At 38.5% G+C, this 19,648-nt stretch overlaps 1 protein-coding gene across 2 annotated transcripts in view; it reads left to right on the forward strand.

The window, feature by feature from the left end:
* The window catches only part of SLC12A2 (solute carrier family 12 member 2), a 53,567-nt gene extending 41,076 nt beyond the window's left edge, over window positions 1–12,491 (forward strand). Inside the window, exons 19-27 of one of the 2 annotated variants that reach the window (XM_074532355.1) lie at window positions 1,719–1,798; window positions 3,115–3,252; window positions 3,945–3,992; window positions 5,462–5,584; window positions 5,774–5,885; window positions 6,436–6,522; window positions 8,347–8,482; window positions 9,174–9,241; window positions 9,987–12,491. In XM_074532355.1, the coding sequence (XP_074388456.1) occupies window positions 1,719–1,798; window positions 3,115–3,252; window positions 3,945–3,992; window positions 5,462–5,584; window positions 5,774–5,885; window positions 6,436–6,522; window positions 8,347–8,482; window positions 9,174–9,241; window positions 9,987–10,122 (928 nt within the window). In that variant the 3' untranslated portion in view covers window positions 10,123–12,491. The remainder of the gene's footprint in view (window positions 1–1,718; window positions 1,799–3,114; window positions 3,253–3,944; window positions 3,993–5,461; window positions 5,585–5,773; window positions 5,886–6,435; window positions 6,523–8,346; window positions 8,483–9,173; window positions 9,242–9,986) is intronic. The other variant, XM_074532356.1, reaches the window with a different exon arrangement.
* Window positions 12,492–19,648: the final 7,157 nt, after the last annotated feature.

Raw genomic sequence — 19,648 nt, forward strand, 5'->3', positions numbered from 1 at the left:
AAGTTTAGCTGCTGCGTTCCATTTCAGTATGTTTGGTAGTAAGAAAGTTCCTAGTTACATGAAGTCTCTTTCAAGTGGACCTGGGTTTTCCATTCAGCAATCTTGAGCACCTTGGGACCTTTCTGATATGAAAGTTAACAAGCAAATCTATATAGTTTAAGCACATTAGAAATCTGCATAATAACTTTCTGCATCCAAAAAGAGTTGTGGCAGAGGTCTGAGGTTTGAGAGCTGCTGTCTGAAAAGGAGGAGAATCACTTTGCTCACAAGGTGCACAGCACTGACACACAGGCTAATACAGAAAGGAGAAAGGAAATCCCAGAGTGACTTGACAGTGTTGAAAGGCAGACCAGTTGTGGCTGAAGACTTTAAGAGTAACTTGTGCTGCTACCCAAACACTTAAGGAAAAAAACAATGCTAATTTTACTTAGCGGTTTTTGTGTTCAGCCGAAGTGCTGGTTAACCCACTTCCTTTGTGCTTTGTATTTCTCATTTTCTGTGTTTTTAAAAGAGAGGGGATGGGGCTTTAAGCTTTACAGACAGATATTAGGAAAGAACCAAAAAAAGTCATCTCACCTAGGTCTCTATGAGAAAAGCAGGGGCACCAAATACAGTGGAAAAATAAGGAAACACATTGGTTAGTTTTTATTTTTTTTTCCTATTTTATTTTGGGATGGCTTTTGCAGGAAGATCTGTCAAGGTCAGCAAGTCATGTGGTTCCCCACATCCCTAAAGAAACCTCAGGAGGTAATAACTGCAGGTCAAATGTCTTTCTGGAAAACTAAAAGTTTCTGAAGCACACAAAATAGAAACACATCTAATCTCTACAAATCTAACACATTAAATAATGAAATTAAAATGTTCACTAATAGACAAAACAAATCTCAAATCAATCTCAATTTTTCTTGCACTTATTATAGAATATATTGATACTTCAAACATTTCTAATCAAGTCTTACTATCTCTAAAGGACAGTGTTTAATTAGTGAAATCCTGAAAAATTTCTGTCTGTGGAAATGATGTGGGAGGGAGTTTTCTGATTTATGTTTGTTTGCACTGAACAAGGTATTCATATGTAAAGGATGGTGATTAATGACTAATGCAAACTGTATGATATGGCTAAGTTCATCTTTTTCTTGTCTTATATTTTGGGTTGTTACTAATTTTACTCCACCTTTGTTCAGCAGTTTTTTCAGGGTTTTTGCTCTTTTCTACAATAATGAAGTTTTGCCACTTTATATTTGACTGGAGTCAGTTTCAGTTTTTTCAGATGTAATGCTAACTTACAGCTATTTTGATATTAAATTGCATCATCTTAGGTGTTTTCAATACTCAAACGTTTTGGAAAGATGTCAGAAATCTTCAGTCCTCAGATCAAAAAGATCTACTCAAACCTCTTTCTTGATGGATGGAGATAAAAATCTAAATTTCTTGGTGGATCTTACTACCTCTGCAGAACTTGACCTATTCATTATGATTTTATTTAATCACTGTTTACATAGTGGATAGAGGGAGTAGAAGGAATAGGTATCCTTTCTAAATACTATTTTTCCTAAAATGATGTTCAGGTAATGTTTTGGATTTGAAGCTAGAGCAAGTTTATAATTTGAGACTTCCAAAGGCAGTGCTCAATCATTGGAATTTGTTCAGGGAAGGTGCATTTTTCATTTGGCAAAGAAAAAGCTTTAAAATATTTTATTTTTATCGCTTTTGTTTAGTGATGCCTTTGATGTTCAGTATGGTGTAGTCGTCATTCGCCTCAAGGAGGGCCTGGACATTTCTCACCTACAGGCCCAAGGTATGACTTTGTTCATGTGGTGAATTTGCTGTTCTAATTCCCTTCTAAAACTGCATTCTGAAAATATTAAAGCTCAGTTAAAAAATCAACAAAGCATCACTGCTGTGGTACAATAAAATTCAGTGAAATTAGTTAAGTCTGAACTGTAAGATAGTAACCCATGATCAGCAGCAGAACTTGGATTTTCTGTGTTTCACATTTTTGTATTTGCACATTTTATACAACTACTTCCAGAAGAACTGCTCCTTTCCTGAAAGTAATTAGTGATGCTGGCAAGTTGGCATCAAATATTTGGGGCTTAAGCCCAGAAGTTGTAAAATCACCACAAATACTGCAGTATGCAGGGATGCCATTGAGTTTGGTGTGGTTTGCCAACCCCTACAGACTAGTTTAGGGACTCTGATTCAAATTTGGAAAGGTTTTCTATGTAGACGGCTTGGTTGTGCTTTCTGAGTAGAGTTCTTAAATGGAGTGGTGAAATTTTAGTTAAATTCCAAGCCTGTGAGCTTTGGTGCAGCTGCCCTGATTTGATCCTGAGTAATTTATTCGTGGCTTGCACCATGCACTGCTGCTACCATGAGCAGAAATGACAAAAGCAGGGGCATCCCCCTGAAAGAGGAGCATCCTTTGCTGGCAAAGATTATTGTTTTAGTATTTTTAGTCCCAAAGAGTAATGCTTTAATATTGGAGAGAGTCAAGGAGCCTGTCAGCATGTGCAGGAGGGCATAGGAGTGTGAGAAATGGCAAGGAGTGAACCTGCAGTGTGGAAACAACCCTGCTGAGGAAGCTGGGAATGTAACCCCAGGCTGTCAGCAGGATCTTGGTGCCCACTGGGGACTTGGTGACTCTGCTTCAGCTCTGACAGCTGCTCACAGAAGGCAAACCTGGGAAAAAAGGCTTGGCAGTGAGACAGACACATTGGTGTGTGCTGTGCCTGAGGCTCATCTTCCTCTCGGAGTTAAAAGCAGAAACAAAAAAACATTTCACCAAGTGATTTCTTTCTTTTTCATTTTCTAGTTGTAGTTCCAGAGTGTTACCTAGCCCTGGGTTTAGGTGGTGTGGTTGCAATCAGCAACCACAACCTGGGAAAGGAGCAGAAAATGACAGCTCTGCTCAGAGGGGAGCCTCTTTATGCTCTGAAGAAGTTCACAGAATATTTTTGTGTTGGTTTTCCCGCCTCCTGCCCTCTTTGCTGTGGTCTAACAGTTGCAGCAGCATGTAATTAATTTCAAACCGACTCAGAACAGGCGTATACCTCTGTTGATACAATTTGTAGCAATTCAGTGGTTTCTAATAGGCTTTTTGCTTTCGCAAAGATTTGCTGTCATCGCAAGAGAAGTCTCCCTGTGCCAAGGATGTCATAGTGAAAGTGGATTACAGCAAGAAGTCTGAGACAGACACTTCCATAGCTTTTGCTCCATCAGCCAGTGAAAGAGCTCCCACCTCACGCAAAGGTAACTGCTAGTGAGCAGTGAACCTGGAATTCTCATTCTTTCTCTCTCTCATTCCTCCTCTGTGCCTCTCTCTCTCTGCCCACAGATTATTTAGGGGATGTTTGTGTGTGTGTGGAATAGAAGAGTTATGCTTTTATAGATGTTGATGTCTGATCTCTTAAGTACTTTGTGTCACATCTTTACCAGTATGTAGAATAAATATTTGTTTCATGTCCCCTGAATAAACCAGGAGGTAGCCAATGACCTAAAATAGATTTTTTTTTTTTTTTTTGTAACTGAGTTTGAGAGACAGTCAAAAGTGCTTGAGGATTGTGCCCCACATCTTACAAGTGATGGGAAGGCTGCTAAATTTATGGAGGTTTTTAAATCTCAGACTAGAATATTATGTGCATATTAACAGTTACAAATCATTCAAGATACTGTGATATGACAATAAACAGCTTTATTACTTTCTTACAAAGCAAAAGCCTTAATAGTTAGATGGGTAGTGGAGGTATATAAATTTTTTTTGAAGTAGAAATGAATCTTAGGATTTGGTAGACTGCATTTGTGTGCTTTTCTCTGTGCAAAAAAAGCCCTGCTTCATTTCACGTCTTTACTTTCTATTTTTTTTTAATTTACATTTGTATTGTGTTCATTAATATCACAAAGGTAATTAACCTTTTTATTTTGTATCTTTAAAAACATTCCAGAGGAGGATGAGGATGGAAAGACTCCAACACAACCACTGTTGAATAAAGGCAGGCATTTTCCATCTTTTTGTGTTAAATCATTCTTTCACATTGTTGATTTGAGTTTTCCTTTTGTAATTCTTTCTACGCCTAAGTACCAGAGAGGAAAATACCAACCATGCAATGTTTATTTGCTTCTTCATATCTGCTTTAGAATGTGCTTCATCCTTAGGCCTAGGCTGTGCGGAAAATAAAAAAGGCAACATTGTGGAAATTCCCAGAAGAGGTTGCTACTGAGACAGGATTGTGCATAAGTGTAGGAATTAAAAAAAAACCAATAAAAATTAAAAAGCTCTTTTGGTAAAGTAACATTTGAAATGTATTCATGGCCTTTCTGCCTTCTCAGCTGTGTGTCTCAGGTCTGGGTCCTTGCTTGGTTCAGGAAACAGCATCTGGTGGGGCAGTGGAAGTGCTCTCAGTTTATTCAGTGTTCCTTCCAGAGCCGTGGTTGTTGCTCTGTTATTTGCAAATAGTTCAATAGCCTCAAAACTAAGGTTTAGTGCAGCTACCCACTGAGGTGAAATAATAATGCAAAGTGTTCTTTCAAATCAGCATTTTGAGGAATTAACTGAGCAGTTTTCACTAACGTGTTCTGAGTTAATCAGGTATTTTTGCCTCAACTGCAATTAATCTGAGCTGTTTTGACATTGTCTTCGTAATTTCAGCAGCTAGGAGCTTCTGTGTTTTAATAATGGAGAGTGAAATTATATCTTGAAGCACAGGATGGCAGTTTGGGAGAAGTCCCAGTATGCAATAAAGTAGTATATTAATGTAAATCAGTCACAGATGTGCTCTAAATTAAAAAAATTCCTAATAAAATAAGGACAGAGACAAATGTCAGACTCCTGGCTCTTGCTCAGACTGAGGTTTTAAGTAAGAGAAAGAGGTCAGGGATTTTTTCCTGCAGTTCAAAAATGGGATCTGTATTATTCTAACTGAAAATGCTATTATTGTCTTGTCCTCAGTAAATCAAATAACTTTGTTATGCAAAGCAGTACTATTTGCAAAAGGGTCCAGTATGCATAAATAGCTTTTAATTTTACCACATGCTTAAAGAAATCTGGATTTAAGGAGAGAATTGCTTAGGACAAGACATTTACTTATAAAATCAGTTGCCTACATATTTTTAGGGAAGTTCTGTCATTTGCAAGAGGTAGAGTGTGTGGCCTAAAGCTCTGGGGCAAAGATAATTAAATTGTCCAGGCAAAAGTCTGCATGGAGGCCTCACACATCCCTTATTTCTCAGATGCCTGCTGAAAGACTTCAGCTGCTGAAATTACGAGTTTCTAGACCCCCTAAATACAGCCAGTTCAGTTTATATCCAATCTATCAAAATTCGGAGTTGGTTGGGGGGTGTAAAAGAAAATTTTCATTTAAAAGTAGGTATATCACAAAATGTTAAGAGTTGCATTTGATGATTTTCAGTGTGATTAAGCAAAACACCTCAAAACCAAAATTTCGCTATATGTTTTTTCCAGATTCAAAGAGCTCCTCCTCTCCTTTAAATGTGACCGACCAAAGACTTCTTGATGCCAGCTCTCAGTTCCAGAAGAAACAAGGCAAGAGCAATATTGACGTCTGGTGGCTCTTTGATGATGGAGGTAATGTGTTTCATAATTTAAAACCTTTAAATGCTGATAAAAAAAAATACTGGAGTATTCTGGATTAGTTGTTAATATATATCCATAAGTCAGTTCATATAAAATCTGTACTGTGTAACTTTACACTGTAAAACTGTGTAAAAAAAAACTGTACCATTTTCTAAATTTGAAATTCTGTTCAAAACACAGGTTTGACACTGTTGATTCCTTACCTTATCACAACCAAGAAGAAGTGGAAGGACTGCAAGATCAGGGTGTTCATTGGTGGAAAAATAAACAGGATTGATCATGACAGAAGAGCGTAAGTTTGCCTCAAAAATTGCATTTCAAATGCTAATACAGCATGTTACACATTGGATTACTTCTCTTCCTGCCTGCCTTATTTCGGTTGTTCTTTGCTGCAGGTGTGATCATACTCTTTTGCCTTTCTGAAGAAAAAGGTTTTGTTTCCCCCAGATTGTTTTTGGATGAGTTACCTCAAACTAATTTTCTGCAATACTATCTGACACTATTTCCAAATATTTTCTGAGATTATCTTCAAGAGAGAGCTCTTCTCTTATTTGAAGGCCATAAAACTGTTTGGGGTTTTTTTGTCCAAAGCGTGTTGTTGATTTATAGTCATATGCCAAGTCAATTTGATTTTTGTCCTTGTTATATTTAAGGTGCCCTTTTTTTTGGTGTTTTTTTGGGGGGGGGGCGTTGGTTTGGGTTTTTTGGGTGTTTTTTTTTGTTTGTTTGTTTGTTTGTTTGTTTGTTAAACCAGTGGTTTTTATTACCAAGCAACTATCTGTTTAACCTGTGAAAAAATTAAAATTACGATCATGTATAAAAGCTTGTTTTTTCTGATGCAGGATGGCCACTTTGCTCAGCAAATTTCGGATAGACTTCTCAGATATTATGGTCCTTGGGGATATTAATACTAAGCCAAAGAAAGAAAAGTAAGTCTCAAAACACATCTTGTTTGTTCATTGAATTTGTCATTTCTTTAATTTAGAACACCTAATTCTTTCCTACATATGTGGTGGTACAGAAGATCCTGTGTTACTCAGTGTTTCACAAAAATGTGGAAAATTAATTAACAATAACTCCCATGTCCAAGAATATAGAAATCTTTATTTTTAAAACCTCTGGCCCTTAGATTGTAATAATAAATTCAGAAAAATGAAGTTTTTAAAAAAACACAATTCTGAATTGTCTGAGCAATCTTCTTTAAGAGATGTTCGCCAAAACTTAAATGATCTGAATCTCTTAATGTCTTAGTTTAGGTACCAAAGCTTGGTCTTGAAATAGCCTGATTTGGATTTTTCTTTTTTTTCCTTCTCATTTTTTAACTTGGTTGGACTTTCAGTGTACACAGGAATGATCATACATATGATATTTCATACTTTCAAGTTCAAAAAAGCATTAATTGTGGATGGCTTTCAGCACAAATTTAGAACAGAATGTGTATGATCTAAAAATACCTTCCTTTGCCATTATCCTCCTTTCCCTTCAGGCCTTCTTGAGTATGCTGAAGTTGTAAAAATATCTTTTATTTGGGCATGCTTTTATCTGAAAGTCTTGATACACCGTGGAAATGGAAAAGTGTTATTTTAGAACTTGGCTAAATGCTAAAGTTAATGTGAGTTCTTTTGTACACTTTTTAGTAGTTTTTTCTTAAGTGTACAGAATACATTGAGCAAGTAAAATAAAGGAAAACAAAGTATTTCTGGCACTCTGATGCTTTTGGATATGCAGTTTCCAGGAGCCTGCTGCTGTGAAAGGTGTAAACTCATTTATGGATCACAGCTGAGATCCTGGAACCATGTTGAATTATTTTTGTTTATTAGAAGTAATCCGTGGATTACTTCTGAGAGCATTTTTCTGTCTCTGTGGATACATCCCCACAACATATCCAAAATATTCCTAAATACCATTTAGGTATTAGCAACAGCTGGGAACCAAGTGGAAGAAGATTAATTTTCAACAGGTGCTGTGCTGTATAATAATGTTATTATTAGATCTGCTTTTTGCTCAGCCACAAAATAGCAAATCACATTTATTTTCTTTCTTTGGATTAAGGTGAAGTCATTGTGCAGTAAAGACCACCAAGGGTAGATATAAAGGTATTTTGTTTGTGATGTGGGTATTTCCTGGAGGAAATGTAGGTAAAAAAAGTAAGGTAACGTGGCTTCTTCTTTCCAGCAGAAATTAATTCCTCCTTGACCTTCAGAAGGTTTTATTCTGGAATTCTTGCTCTAAAGTCCTGATAAATCAGAGTATTCCTATTCTTACAAGTGCAGCAGGAAGACTAATGTAGATATCTGTGGTTTTTTCATTTGAATGTGGCTCTTGGACTGTACTGGAAAGAGATAAAAGAAACAAAGTAAAAAGATCAAAGCCAGAATCCAAACAAAAAGACGTGAGACCTGATAGCTGACTTTTACTGGAACGTGCAAATTCCTCCTCCTTCCAAGTTAGTTCTGAAGAATGTTCTCCCAGTTATTGTACCTTTTTTAAGGATGGTACTGTTGAGCTTTTAAAATTAGAGGTAAATTTCTGAACTGAGTAAAGCTTTAATTGTGTGGTGAATTGTTTGCTGAATCACATCATCTGTGTGTGCAAAAAAGTTGATTTGATGTTCTAACTGCAACAGGCAGGCGAAAAAAAACCTTTTGTTCATTTTTACATACCAGTAAAACTTAATTTCTGGTACTATGAAAATAATTATTGATGTTAAAAACTCCTGTCTGCTCTAATTTTTGTTCATTTGATCTTTCCAGTATTGCAGCTTTTGAGGAAATGATAGAGCCCTTCCGACTCCATGAGGATGATAAAGAACAAGAAGTCGCAGATAAAATGAAGGAGGATGAACCATGGAGGATAACAGATAATGAGCTTGAGCTTTACAAAACAAAGGTTCTGGCTTTTTTTAGAATGTTACCTCAGCTAAATCTTCCTTCTCCCACTTCATTTATGGTCGTGATGAGTTAATTCCTGTTATGCTCTCTTTTCCGTAGCAGTTTTTTAATGAATAGCAGATAAAAAGTAGCTTCTAAAACCATTTAGATGGTTCACAAAGGCAAAAAGGTTCTGTATTTGAGTATGAGCAGGGCCCAGGCTGCTTTCCTACAGTATTTCCACATTTAGTTTAGAATCATTTCGTCTCTAGACAGGTGTTTGTCTATTTTTTTTTTTTTAACAAGCTAATAATTATTATTTTTAAAAAACACCACTAAAACCAAGCAACACTTTGTGGTGCAGAGGAGCAGTTGAAGGTTTGACATCTTTCCCAAGCTGTTGTGCAGCACAGCTTGACAAAAGCACAAAAGTATTTCTTCTCGGGTGTTTCTTTGCATGAGAAAATAAATGGCATCCTGTAGCAGGGAAGCACTTGGCTCACTTACACATTCTGAGCTGCTGCTTGCTTTTTTCCCAACCTTACAACCATTGGTTTTTGATAATGAGGAGTTTCCACATTGAGATGGAAATACCTGCTTTTTATTTCATTCCAGTTGGTGATAGTATTTTCCCTTTCTTTATTTTTTTAAAGAATTTTTTGTAGTTTTTAAACAAAAGCTGTTCCTAACAAGTTTGATTTTATTTACAGACTTACCGACAGATTAGGTTAAACGAGTTGCTGAAAGAACATTCAAGTACAGCTAACATAATTGTCATGTAAGTAAATTATTTTAACTTGTGGTGCTACCTGAATAGATATGGAGCAGTAATTCACAGTATAAATCGAAATATAGATCAGGAACAGGTCTTTGCCTTGGCGTATTCAAGATTTCAGTTCTGACTATATTTATTTATTAGAAGTATGGAGCCACCATTCTGCTGAAGAAAAAAATGTTCTTTTTAGTGTTGTGCTTTTGAGTTTGCTGCTTTAGTTGATCACATTCACATTTGTGGTGCAGCTGAGGACTCTCAAATTCTTTCTACTTCTGTGTGCAGTTACTCCCCTCTTTCTCAAGTCCTTCCTTTGATTTCCTTTTCTAGAGGATCTCTCTGTATAAAATTGAGTCATTATCTTGCTCACAGATTTTTGGGGGATTACTTTCGGTGTGAACAAGCAAGAGGCAGATTTTTTGGTGGGTTTTAGATTTCTTACTGCTGTATTTTAAAATGCCGAGGATGAGTAAATGTCCTCAGCTTAGGAGGATTCTCCGTGAACCTGCCTGAATATTAAATGTTGTTAACAGGCCAAAACTGAGGGGAGAAATAGATGGAAATGCCTGTGATGTTTCGGACACAAACTTTCAACTCATTAATTCTAAGGAGGGTAAAAAATAAAACGAAAAATATTAGAAAATTTGACTGAACAGTTAGATCTTTGTAGAATCATCTGCCATATTCATTGTGACGCTGTGGCTGGCCCGGTGTTTGTGCTGAGTGCAGTGTGTTTCCCTCGTGCCTGCAGGAGCCTGCCCGTGGCACGGAAAGGGGCCGTGTCCAGCGCCCTGTACATGGCCTGGCTGGAAGCGCTCTCCAAGGATCTGCCTCCCATCCTGCTGGTGCGCGGCAACCACCAGAGCGTCCTCACCTTCTACTCGTAGGGCGCCGCCGAGGCCCCGCTCTGGTGGGGCAGCGCCCGGGGAGAGGCTCCACAGCTCATCGGCATCACGGCGGCAAAAAGTGACTCTTCTCTCACTCTTCACTGACTTGAAAGCACACAAGGAAAGTCACTGTATTTCTAAAAGTTGTGACATCTTCGGTTTTATTCTATATTTTCTGTAATTTAATCTTGCTTAATGGGGGAGGATTCCTTGTTAGACTGAAGAACAAGACGAGCTTTTTGTTTGCTATTTGAATAGCAGCAATAAAATGTTGTATTTTTGATCAATGAAAGGATTATAGATTTATAAAAGCCTTTTAGCCTTGAGGTGCCTTCTGAAATTAACCAAATCTCACCCATACATCCTATTTTGTAAATTTATATAGAATGTCAAAATCTGCCTTCAACTAAGAGTTTCGATCAGACTTCCTTTAGTTTTTAGTCTATTCCATATTACAATACAAATGAATGCTGCTTTTCAGTCTTCCATTGAGCTATTAGTTCTTAGTACTGTATGTTTTCTATCGTCAGAAAGTGTTTTGGTTTTTTGATTTTTTTGGGTTTTTTTTGGTTTTTTTTTTTTTTTTAATTATTATATCTGTTAGATTTAAAGGTGAGAATTGGGGCAGGTCAATTGAACTAAAGCAAATCCTTGATGTTACTGCCACTAAATTTTGTAACAGTTAAAACTAATTCTGCTTGTAGAGAGGGTCCTTTTTTCTCAAATTTGACAGTGTGTACTCCTTTGGCAGTAGTGTGAGACAGAGCTGATTTTATCCACCTTGGCAGAGGGCAGTGTCCTCTTGGTCTTAGCTCTGCTGTGAAATCAGGCTCATCTTGCTGGCTGAGGCTTCCTGCCTTAATACAAATTGGAAGAAAATAAAAGAAAAGACCTGTCCTAGTTCTTGGCCTCTTATGTTTTAGTGTCACTTTCAAACTTATTTTTGAAACAAAACTCGACTTAAGGCTTGAATGGGGATAATATAAGCAATGTGATGCTATCTAACAGAAACCAGTAAACACTATGTGGAATTGTGCTATCCAGTATGAAATGTAAAAGCTGCAGTTCTCTTGCATTTTTCAACAAATGGTTAAACGGACCACTAAGTTCTTAGGGGAGATGTTTTTAGGTCAATTCATTCAGTTGTCAGAAAATGAATTAGTCTTCTTAAATAATACTCAGGTTTTATCGTCTAGTAGTTTTGATCTATTCCATACATCCTACTTTATACATTTTCTATGTTCAATAAAGAAACTGCCAGTCTTGTGTGCCCTTTCATTGTATATTTGGGAAACTTCATAATTTAGTCTACTGCAAACACCTGCAAAAGAAATTTCACTTGAGCCTTTGTATAAAGGTTAGTAATGTGAACTGTTTTTTAAATTCCTAGTATTTCTTTGGATAGAAAGGATTGCCTAAAAACATTTCACAAGCTTTTGATGTTAGCATTGGACATGCTACTGGATCAGTTTACCAGTGGGTGAGTGACTTTCATTTAAGGATGCACAGAAAAGGTTTTTTGGTTGGTGTGTTGATTTGGTTTTTTGGTGGGTTTTTTTTTCCTTTTTTTTTTTTTTTCTGTTCATTTGTTTGGTTTGTTTGAGTTTGTTAGTTTTTTTTTTTGGTTTTTTTTTTGTTAAATACAGGATCAAATTGAAATGTAACTGTTCCTTTTGAAGGACAAAGTATAATCATTGCGTGGCAAGGTAGAGCTTCAACTTCTTGTGATTAAAGATAAAAATACACTGTGCAGTGTACACTGTTGTCAAGTTCTTGGTAAACTGCTAAAAATCCTTCTTTTTTTCTCTCTCTTTTTATTTTTTATTTCTAATTTTTGCCGTTTCTGTCAATTGGATTTGAGACTGTGGAATCATTTCACTTTTTCAAAACTTCTAGAGAAAAACAAACATGCATGTCTTGCTGCTAAGTGTGAGATAACTGATGCCAGCATGAACCCAGCTTGTTGTGATAAAACATTGTAAGACAAGACAGACAGTGTGGGGGCAGAGTGATGTTTCCTTCCAGGTTGAGCGGATGTGGATCAAACGTACCAACATAAATATCACCGGTTTTACAGTGTTTTGTAGGGGATAAGGTGGTCACATTGTGCATATGGAATCATTGCCACGTTTCTCCTTGTTTTGTGGGTAACATTCTTTTGAGCAGATGGACAGTACGGCATGGACTTAGTGCTGCTATCTTAAAAAAAAATACAAAAACAAAATGTGCACAGGTACACTTATTTAAAAAAGGTTTATTTGCCCATTCAGGAATCCATTGCTTGTGATCTGTAAACACAACACAGAAACCAAATGAAGTGTGTGTATACATGCATATATGTGTATAAAATTATATAAAGTATATCTAAATATGCATAATGGGGATAGTTAAGGTCATGTCTGTGAAATACCATAGGATGCTTTTTCACATGCACTCTCAGGAGTCCACTAATGCTAGGAATGAGGGCAAGGTCCAAGATTATTTTCTCACTTAAATTTGAACAGTAAATGGTAATTGTCTGCAACCAATGTCAGTTAGTGGCAGTCACTCCAACTCCTGCTTTGATTTTGAAGCCAAAATTTACTTACGTTCCAATCTTCATTAATTAAGTGGAAAATTAAATCACTTACACATGGCAATTCATACCTTCTTATAGATTAGGTTCCTTTGTATGGGTTTAGAAAGACAATAATAGCTGGTGAAAATCAATTATTTATTTGTTCACTTGTATTTAGGTTTCCTTTTACATACATTCTTTTTATATGCTTTTTTTCTGACATTACATATTTAAAAAAATAACTAAAAATAATTTAAAAGATTTGAGCGTTAGTGGGTTGTGGCCCACTTGGTTTGAGGATGTAAGATTTGACACTGTACTGTAACTGTCCCACACAAATGCTTTTCTAATGTTTTAATGTAATTATTGCAGTTAATACTTTGTACCAGGGGGATGTCACTGCAATAAAAGAAGTGAATTCAATACAAATCTCTTGTCTAACAAAGCTGCTTTTTTTCTTTTTTCCTTTTTTTTTTTTTTTTTTTTAATGGGATGGGAATAATGTCCATGATTCAACAGGTTAATACTGAATTTGGTTCCTGACGTGAATATGCTTATTGCTTCCATCCAAAAATTGCTTCCATCTAAAAATTACCTTTGTAGTGGAATTTGCACAGGACCAGTGGAGCTTAAAGCAGTTCATGTGTCTGGTATAAGACCAAAACTATGTTGTTTTTTGGGGAAGAATGTTTGCCTCTCATAGGTCTAGAAGAAAATAAGAAACTAACCATGTAAAATTGTAAAACCTTGTAAAGTTTGCCATGGCTTGCCCGACAGCACAGACCCAGCCCTTGGTGTGTCTCAGCTGCAGTGGTGGCATCTGAAAATCTGCTCCAGTCCATTTTGCCCCTGAATTCACACAAGGACTCTGTTAACTCCTTTCTCCCATTAAAATAAAAGTCCACTGGGACATGGAGTGTGTTGCAAAAAGAGCTTCTCAGACTGTTGCAAGGGTGCTTTGTAAGCAAGACATGTTTGTCCCCAAATTCAGTACACTCCACTAAGAAGTACTGAAAATTTGAAATTTAAAAGCATAAAGAAGGGTGAGTTCTGTTGTTAAAATCCTACAGAACTCTGAAAAGCTTCAAAATCTCGTCAGTTTTGGTATTTGATCCCTGCTACAGTCAGAGCTGTTTTGTGTGTCCATTGTCAGTCGTGTTTAAACCTCAGGAGTGAGGTTTGGAGGCCACTGGGAAGGGAAAGCTCGTTCAGAATTCCCTGCCAGCTCCCATGGCATTGGCTCCACCCTGGTTTATTCTGTGAAGAGGCACAGAAGGTTTGCAGCAACTTTTCCTGCATCCTCCTGTTTGCTGAGAGCAGTCTGAAGAGATGGGTCTGAGTGATGACCTTGCCTTGTGATGAATTCACACCTTAGTGACCTCAGGCATGCGTTTGAGGGTAAAAAATAAGGATTTGATCAAGGTTGACCCCATCACTTTGCAGAAGAGTGAAGGGTCACAGTGCAGAGAATGAATGCTGTGATTTTGGTTTAAAGCAGGCAAACAGCACAACCCTCAGCCTGGTGCTTGTTCTTAAGCGGCCTCACTAACAAATCTCACACAGCCCCAGTGTAAATCCCAAACCCTGGCTGGTGTTCAGTTTGTGTTCACGGAGGCAGCGAGTGGAGCACCTCAAAGCCCTCCTGCTGTTCTGCCTTTGTGTGCTGCTGAGCAGCTCTCCAGAGTTAACTCTGACTTACAGGTGATGGAGGCTGGACAGGAGAGCTGATCCAAAGCTTTGAGGGTTAACATTGTGGTAAATAGGTATGATTCGTGCTGATAAAATTGAAACAGTAATCAATATTGACACAGTAATTAATATTTGGGAATAATAAAATAGTTAAAAGTTGTGATGCCAAAGAAGAGAGGGAGAGGAGGGGCTCCATCCCCCACTCCCAGCAGATGTTCACAAGGACAGGAGGAAAGAAGCTGAAGATACAGTTGCTAAAAATGAGCAGAAAGGAAGCAAAACCTGGTTGGGTCCCAGAAAATGCTAATTACAAGGGATTTATTGCCTTGATATGTAGATGCAGTGATATGTAAGTCTTGGCTTACATTGTACTGTACACTGAATGTGTAACCCAAAGGTGAATTAAAGGACAGAGAGGAAGACTACGAAATCTTCATCAGAGGACCCCCAAAGACCTGTGCGACCACCGAAATGAGTGGTGGCACACGCGCGGTAAAGGTGGTGATGAGGGCGGAGACAGAAAATGGAGGAGATGGCGTTTGCTCATGGCGTCTGAGGGGGGAATCTTCACTTGGCAACCTCCTACGTGATGTGTGATCCTTGGCAAGGCTCCCAGAACCCTGCACTCCGTACCCCGCGGTTATCTTTTGCTTATGCGCTATTATTGGAACCAAATTATCCCTTATTTTAATCAAATTATATTGTATCCAATTTTATATATATTTTTAATTTTAGCTACTCAATTCAAATTGCTACTACTTTTAATAATGTTTGGGGGTTTTTTATGATGGGATAATTGGGCAAACATAGCAACATGGAAGGAGGAAACGGTGAAGCAGCAGCAGGGAAATGTTTCATTCTGCAAACAGCCCCAGGGAAGATGTTTCTCCTGAAGCACAGGAGGCTTCCTCCACCCAGAGGAGCCTCTGGTGCTGACAGGCTGTGCTCCATCCCTGGGGCTCCTCCGGGCTCGCTGGCACCCACAGAAATCACCAAGGATTTGTACTGTCTGTGGCACCCCTGTCCTTACAGACCTGAGAGCAATCTCTTTGTCCCTCCTGTGATCTGCCTGCTGTCTCAAGAAAACATCGTGTCACAGGGCTTGCAAGGGTTTGCAGGGTGAAGAGAGAGACGAGAATGTTGACCTCATGTTCAGAAGGCTTGATTTATTATTTTATGATATACATTACATTATAACTACACTAAAAAGAAATAGAAGGAAAGTTCTCAGAATGCTAGCTAGTTAAGAATAGAAAAATAATGAATACATAAAATTCTGTGTCTCAGCAGAGAGCGAGAACCAGCTCTGCCGTGAGTGGTCAGTAAATCCAAGCATCCATATGAGACCAATCACGGATCCACCTGTTGCATTCCACAGCAGCAGATAACCATTGTTTACATTTTGTTGCTGAGGTCACAGCTTCTCAGAAGGGAGAAAAATCCTAAAGAAAGGATTTTTATGAAAAGATGTCTGTGAGAACATTGACTTTCCATCCCCTCTCTGCACCCCGCCTGCACAGCCAGCTTTAACTGCACCTCACAACACAACAGGGAGCAGGGAAAGCGAATCCATGAGGATTTAAACTGTCCGGCCGTGTTAAATGAAATTTTCAGCACATCTTCCTCTAAAGATTTCTCAGTAGTGAGCCAATCTACGGAGAGAAAACGGCGAAGGCCTGCAGGAAAATGTCAGCCTGCTCTGCCTTGCTGACAGTGACGCAAAAATAAAAGTAAAGCAGCCTGTGCTGTGGCCCTCGCAGGCCTCTCACCCCTGTTGACGGCAATTAAAGGCAGTGGCTCCTGGCTCTGAGGGATTTTTGTCACAGTGCTTCTCCCTGGGACCTGGGGAGAGCTGACCCTGCTGCGCTGCGGCCCAGGGAAACTCCAGCGTGAGGCTCCGTGTCCGGGCGCATCCCTACCCACGGTGAGGATGAAACTCCTGCTAATGCAGCATCGCTCTTAGCGAGGGAAATCCCGCTCCCGTTCCGTGTCAGGAGTTCCGGCTGAAATCCCATCACCAGGTGGCACCGCTGCCTTTCAGGATTTCGTGTAAAGCCTGAAGCTGCTCTGCCAAACGCACTCTTCCTGCCCTGTTCCATTGGATTCATCCTTTAAACAACTTAGTACTTTGAATTAACAACAAATATCAGCATATTAACATTGTTTTTCATATTTTATTTTTTTTATAATTTTGACTGGATTGGAAGGGTTTAATATTAATTCTGCTAGGCCCTGTGGGGAAAATTGCTGTGGTTTTGGTCCTGAGAGATGCAGGAACCTTCAAGCAGAAGCTGCCTGATGAGCTCAAACATCCTTTTCACCAACTCTGCTTTTCTCAGTGGCTCTTTCCAGCTGTGTTACCCTGAGAGGGCAGAAGGGGAAATGCTGCAGGCAGAGGGAGAGGAGATGTTAGAACACACTGGCATGTCCCATCTGGTTCCAGAGTGATCTGTGACATTCCAATCAGACTTTTTACTTCATAAGTAACGAATGACAACTGTCTGCCACTTCCAACTACTTTAAAAAAAACCCCAAAACCAAAAAAACTGGGCAAAAGGAATTGCTTTGTGTCATCCTGAAATATTCAGATGCTACTGGCTCTTTAAAGTACTGAAGGAAACTGAATCCTGAAGCACGAGACACATTTTCAAGTCCATTTAGCTTGAAAATAACTTTGTCACCCTGTTGAACAGTTTTACAACTACTAAACCTTGGAACATCTCTGCAATTAAATTTGTCTATGCAAAGCAGATGGTAACATGGAGTCTGTCACGAGCAAAGTATTTCCACAGGCTCTGGCTGAGAATCAAAGAGCTGGGATTAGCCTTGAAATATCCTCCCTGTGAGGTTTCTCTTTTTTTTTTTTTTCATTCAGATGGTTTCACCACAGCATTGCAAATTACAGGGGACTCTTGAACAATTCCACTGTACTGCTGTTACCAATTGCATAAAACAACACTTACAGCAGTATTAAATACAATTGCACATCATGTAAGGGGTGGGACACCTGTGCAAAAAAAAAATTTGTAAAACCCTTGGGGGTGATTTAATGCAGCTCCTCCCTCATGGGCAGCAGTGCTGAAGAAAAATTGAATCCAAACCACTTGGTAAGGTGCAGAAATGCCAGCACAAAAGTCAGGCTTGCAGTTTAAGCACAGGGCCTGCCAAGGGGAGCAGAGTCAACCAAGGACAGCTCTTTGCAGAATTAACAGGTGAAATCAGGGCTAAGCCCCACGTGGGGCTCTGGCTAACCTTGTGCAGATTTCATTTTATGGGGCCTTGTTGAGAGTCTTTGTTCTCATCACAATCTTTCTGTATCCTTCCAGCATTAATAGCAGTAATTCAGGCACAGCAGGATTTACGAGGGAAAAGTTCAGCCTTTGGCAAATGCATGGCAAACCTTACTGAGCGCTCTTGATTAATGATATTTTTATTTTCATTGTATTGCAGGGCTCGGGGGTAGCTTTCATGTTCTTGCCATGTCTGGACGGATCTAGAAAAATGAGGTTTGATTCTCAGTGAGACTTGGAAGTGCAAGGTTACGATTCCCTCTCCAGCCAGAGCACAGATCTCACTTTTTCCATCCTGTTGGCCAACCCTCAGACCCATCAGGCATTCCAGAAAACCCACCCTGCCCGGGACACAAAATATTCCAGCATCAGTTTGTGGGTTTGGAAATGCACCCGTGCGCCGTCACTCCAAATGCACCACAGTCAAGGAGTTTTCACTTCTCTCAGGATTAAACAAGGGTGGTAATAAAACCAATCCTCTCCTGCTGTAGCTTTGGCTGGATGTAGTCAGTCTCTAAATAAAAGGCTGTAAGCTCTGAGCTGGTAGTTTTGTCATTGTTCTGATAGTAATTAACCATATTCTATGGCAGCTTTTATGCCAGGAAACAACTTAGTGGTATATTTGGAATTCCTTTCACCCTAAAGGATGAAATCCTTTTTTTTTAACTTTGAGAGGGGGTTTTTGGGGTTTTGTTTGTTTGTTGTTTTGATGTTAATAATAATAATAATTATAATATTATTATTAATAATAATACATTCATAGTTTATATTTTTATATTTTTATATATTTAAAAAATATATATTTATGCATATTTTTATGTATATATATGTATATTTATATACATATATATGTATATATATTTATATATATGTATATACATATATATACATATATATACATTGTATATATATGTATATTTATGTATATTTTCCTATATATTTGTATATTTTATATAAAAAGATATATAAATATATAAATTAATTTATATTTTATATATTTATTTTTAATGATAATAATAATAATAATAATTACTATTACTATTACTATTACTATTACTATTACTATGTCTCTTTCTTTTAGTGGGAAACACCTAACTTTTTTTTTCCTGTCATTTCTTTAAAATAACGCTTTAAAATTACTCTTTGTAATCCACTTCAAAACATTCCTGTGGGATAATTAATAGTTTCTGGTAAAAAAAAAAAAATCAAATACGTAAACCAGCTTGTTCCTTCCGTCCCTGAGCACAAGTGAAGGTACTTCCCAAACCCAAACAAAAGCAGGCAAAGGTGTGTGTGGTTTCACTGGCTTCTCTGCAATATCTGTACAGCCCTTTTGAACCGGCCTGTGCTGTGTGGAGCTTGGGGGAACAACAATGCTCCCGTTAATATCTCAGATTTTCATGATGGTTTCAGTAGAAGTGAGGCTGCTCAGGCCACATTGTCTGCCAGCTTTTGGAAGCTGGTGCTGTTTGTGAGCCCCTTCCAGCAGTTTTTGGGGCATAGGCTGCAGTTTCCTAGGAGGCTTCTTGTTTTAAGAAACAGAAATATTCCTGTTTCTTAAGAGACGCAGGAGAAATTTGTCCACTTTCCCACTTGTGGGAGGGAGCACACACATTCCAGGTGTGCTCTGGGGCACTCAAACCCTCCTGCCAGAACAGAATAGCAATAGAATGGGAATAGAACAGGAACAGAACAGGAACAGAACAGGAACAGTCGCCTGCAGAAGCGCTGGAGGCATCTCGGGTCTCGGCTGAGGAGCTGAGAGCTGTGACAATTTCTGTGAGAGGATCTGTTGGAGGGACCTGGCAAAGACGAACCCCTGAGAACGAGATCCTGCGGTTCTCAGCTCTGCTCCGGAGCAACATCAAAAGTGCTGTAAGGAAATAACACATCAGGACAGGGAGGGTGCAGGAATGCCTTCTCTGCATACTAAATTTCATTTTTTTGAAAGCACTTTGTACTGTGGAAGATCTTAAAGTGGTTTTCCTTT

This window comes from Zonotrichia albicollis, chromosome Z (assembly GCF_047830755.1).
Source record: "Zonotrichia albicollis isolate bZonAlb1 chromosome Z, bZonAlb1.hap1, whole genome shotgun sequence".
NCBI lineage: Eukaryota > Metazoa > Chordata > Aves > Passeriformes > Passerellidae > Zonotrichia > Zonotrichia albicollis.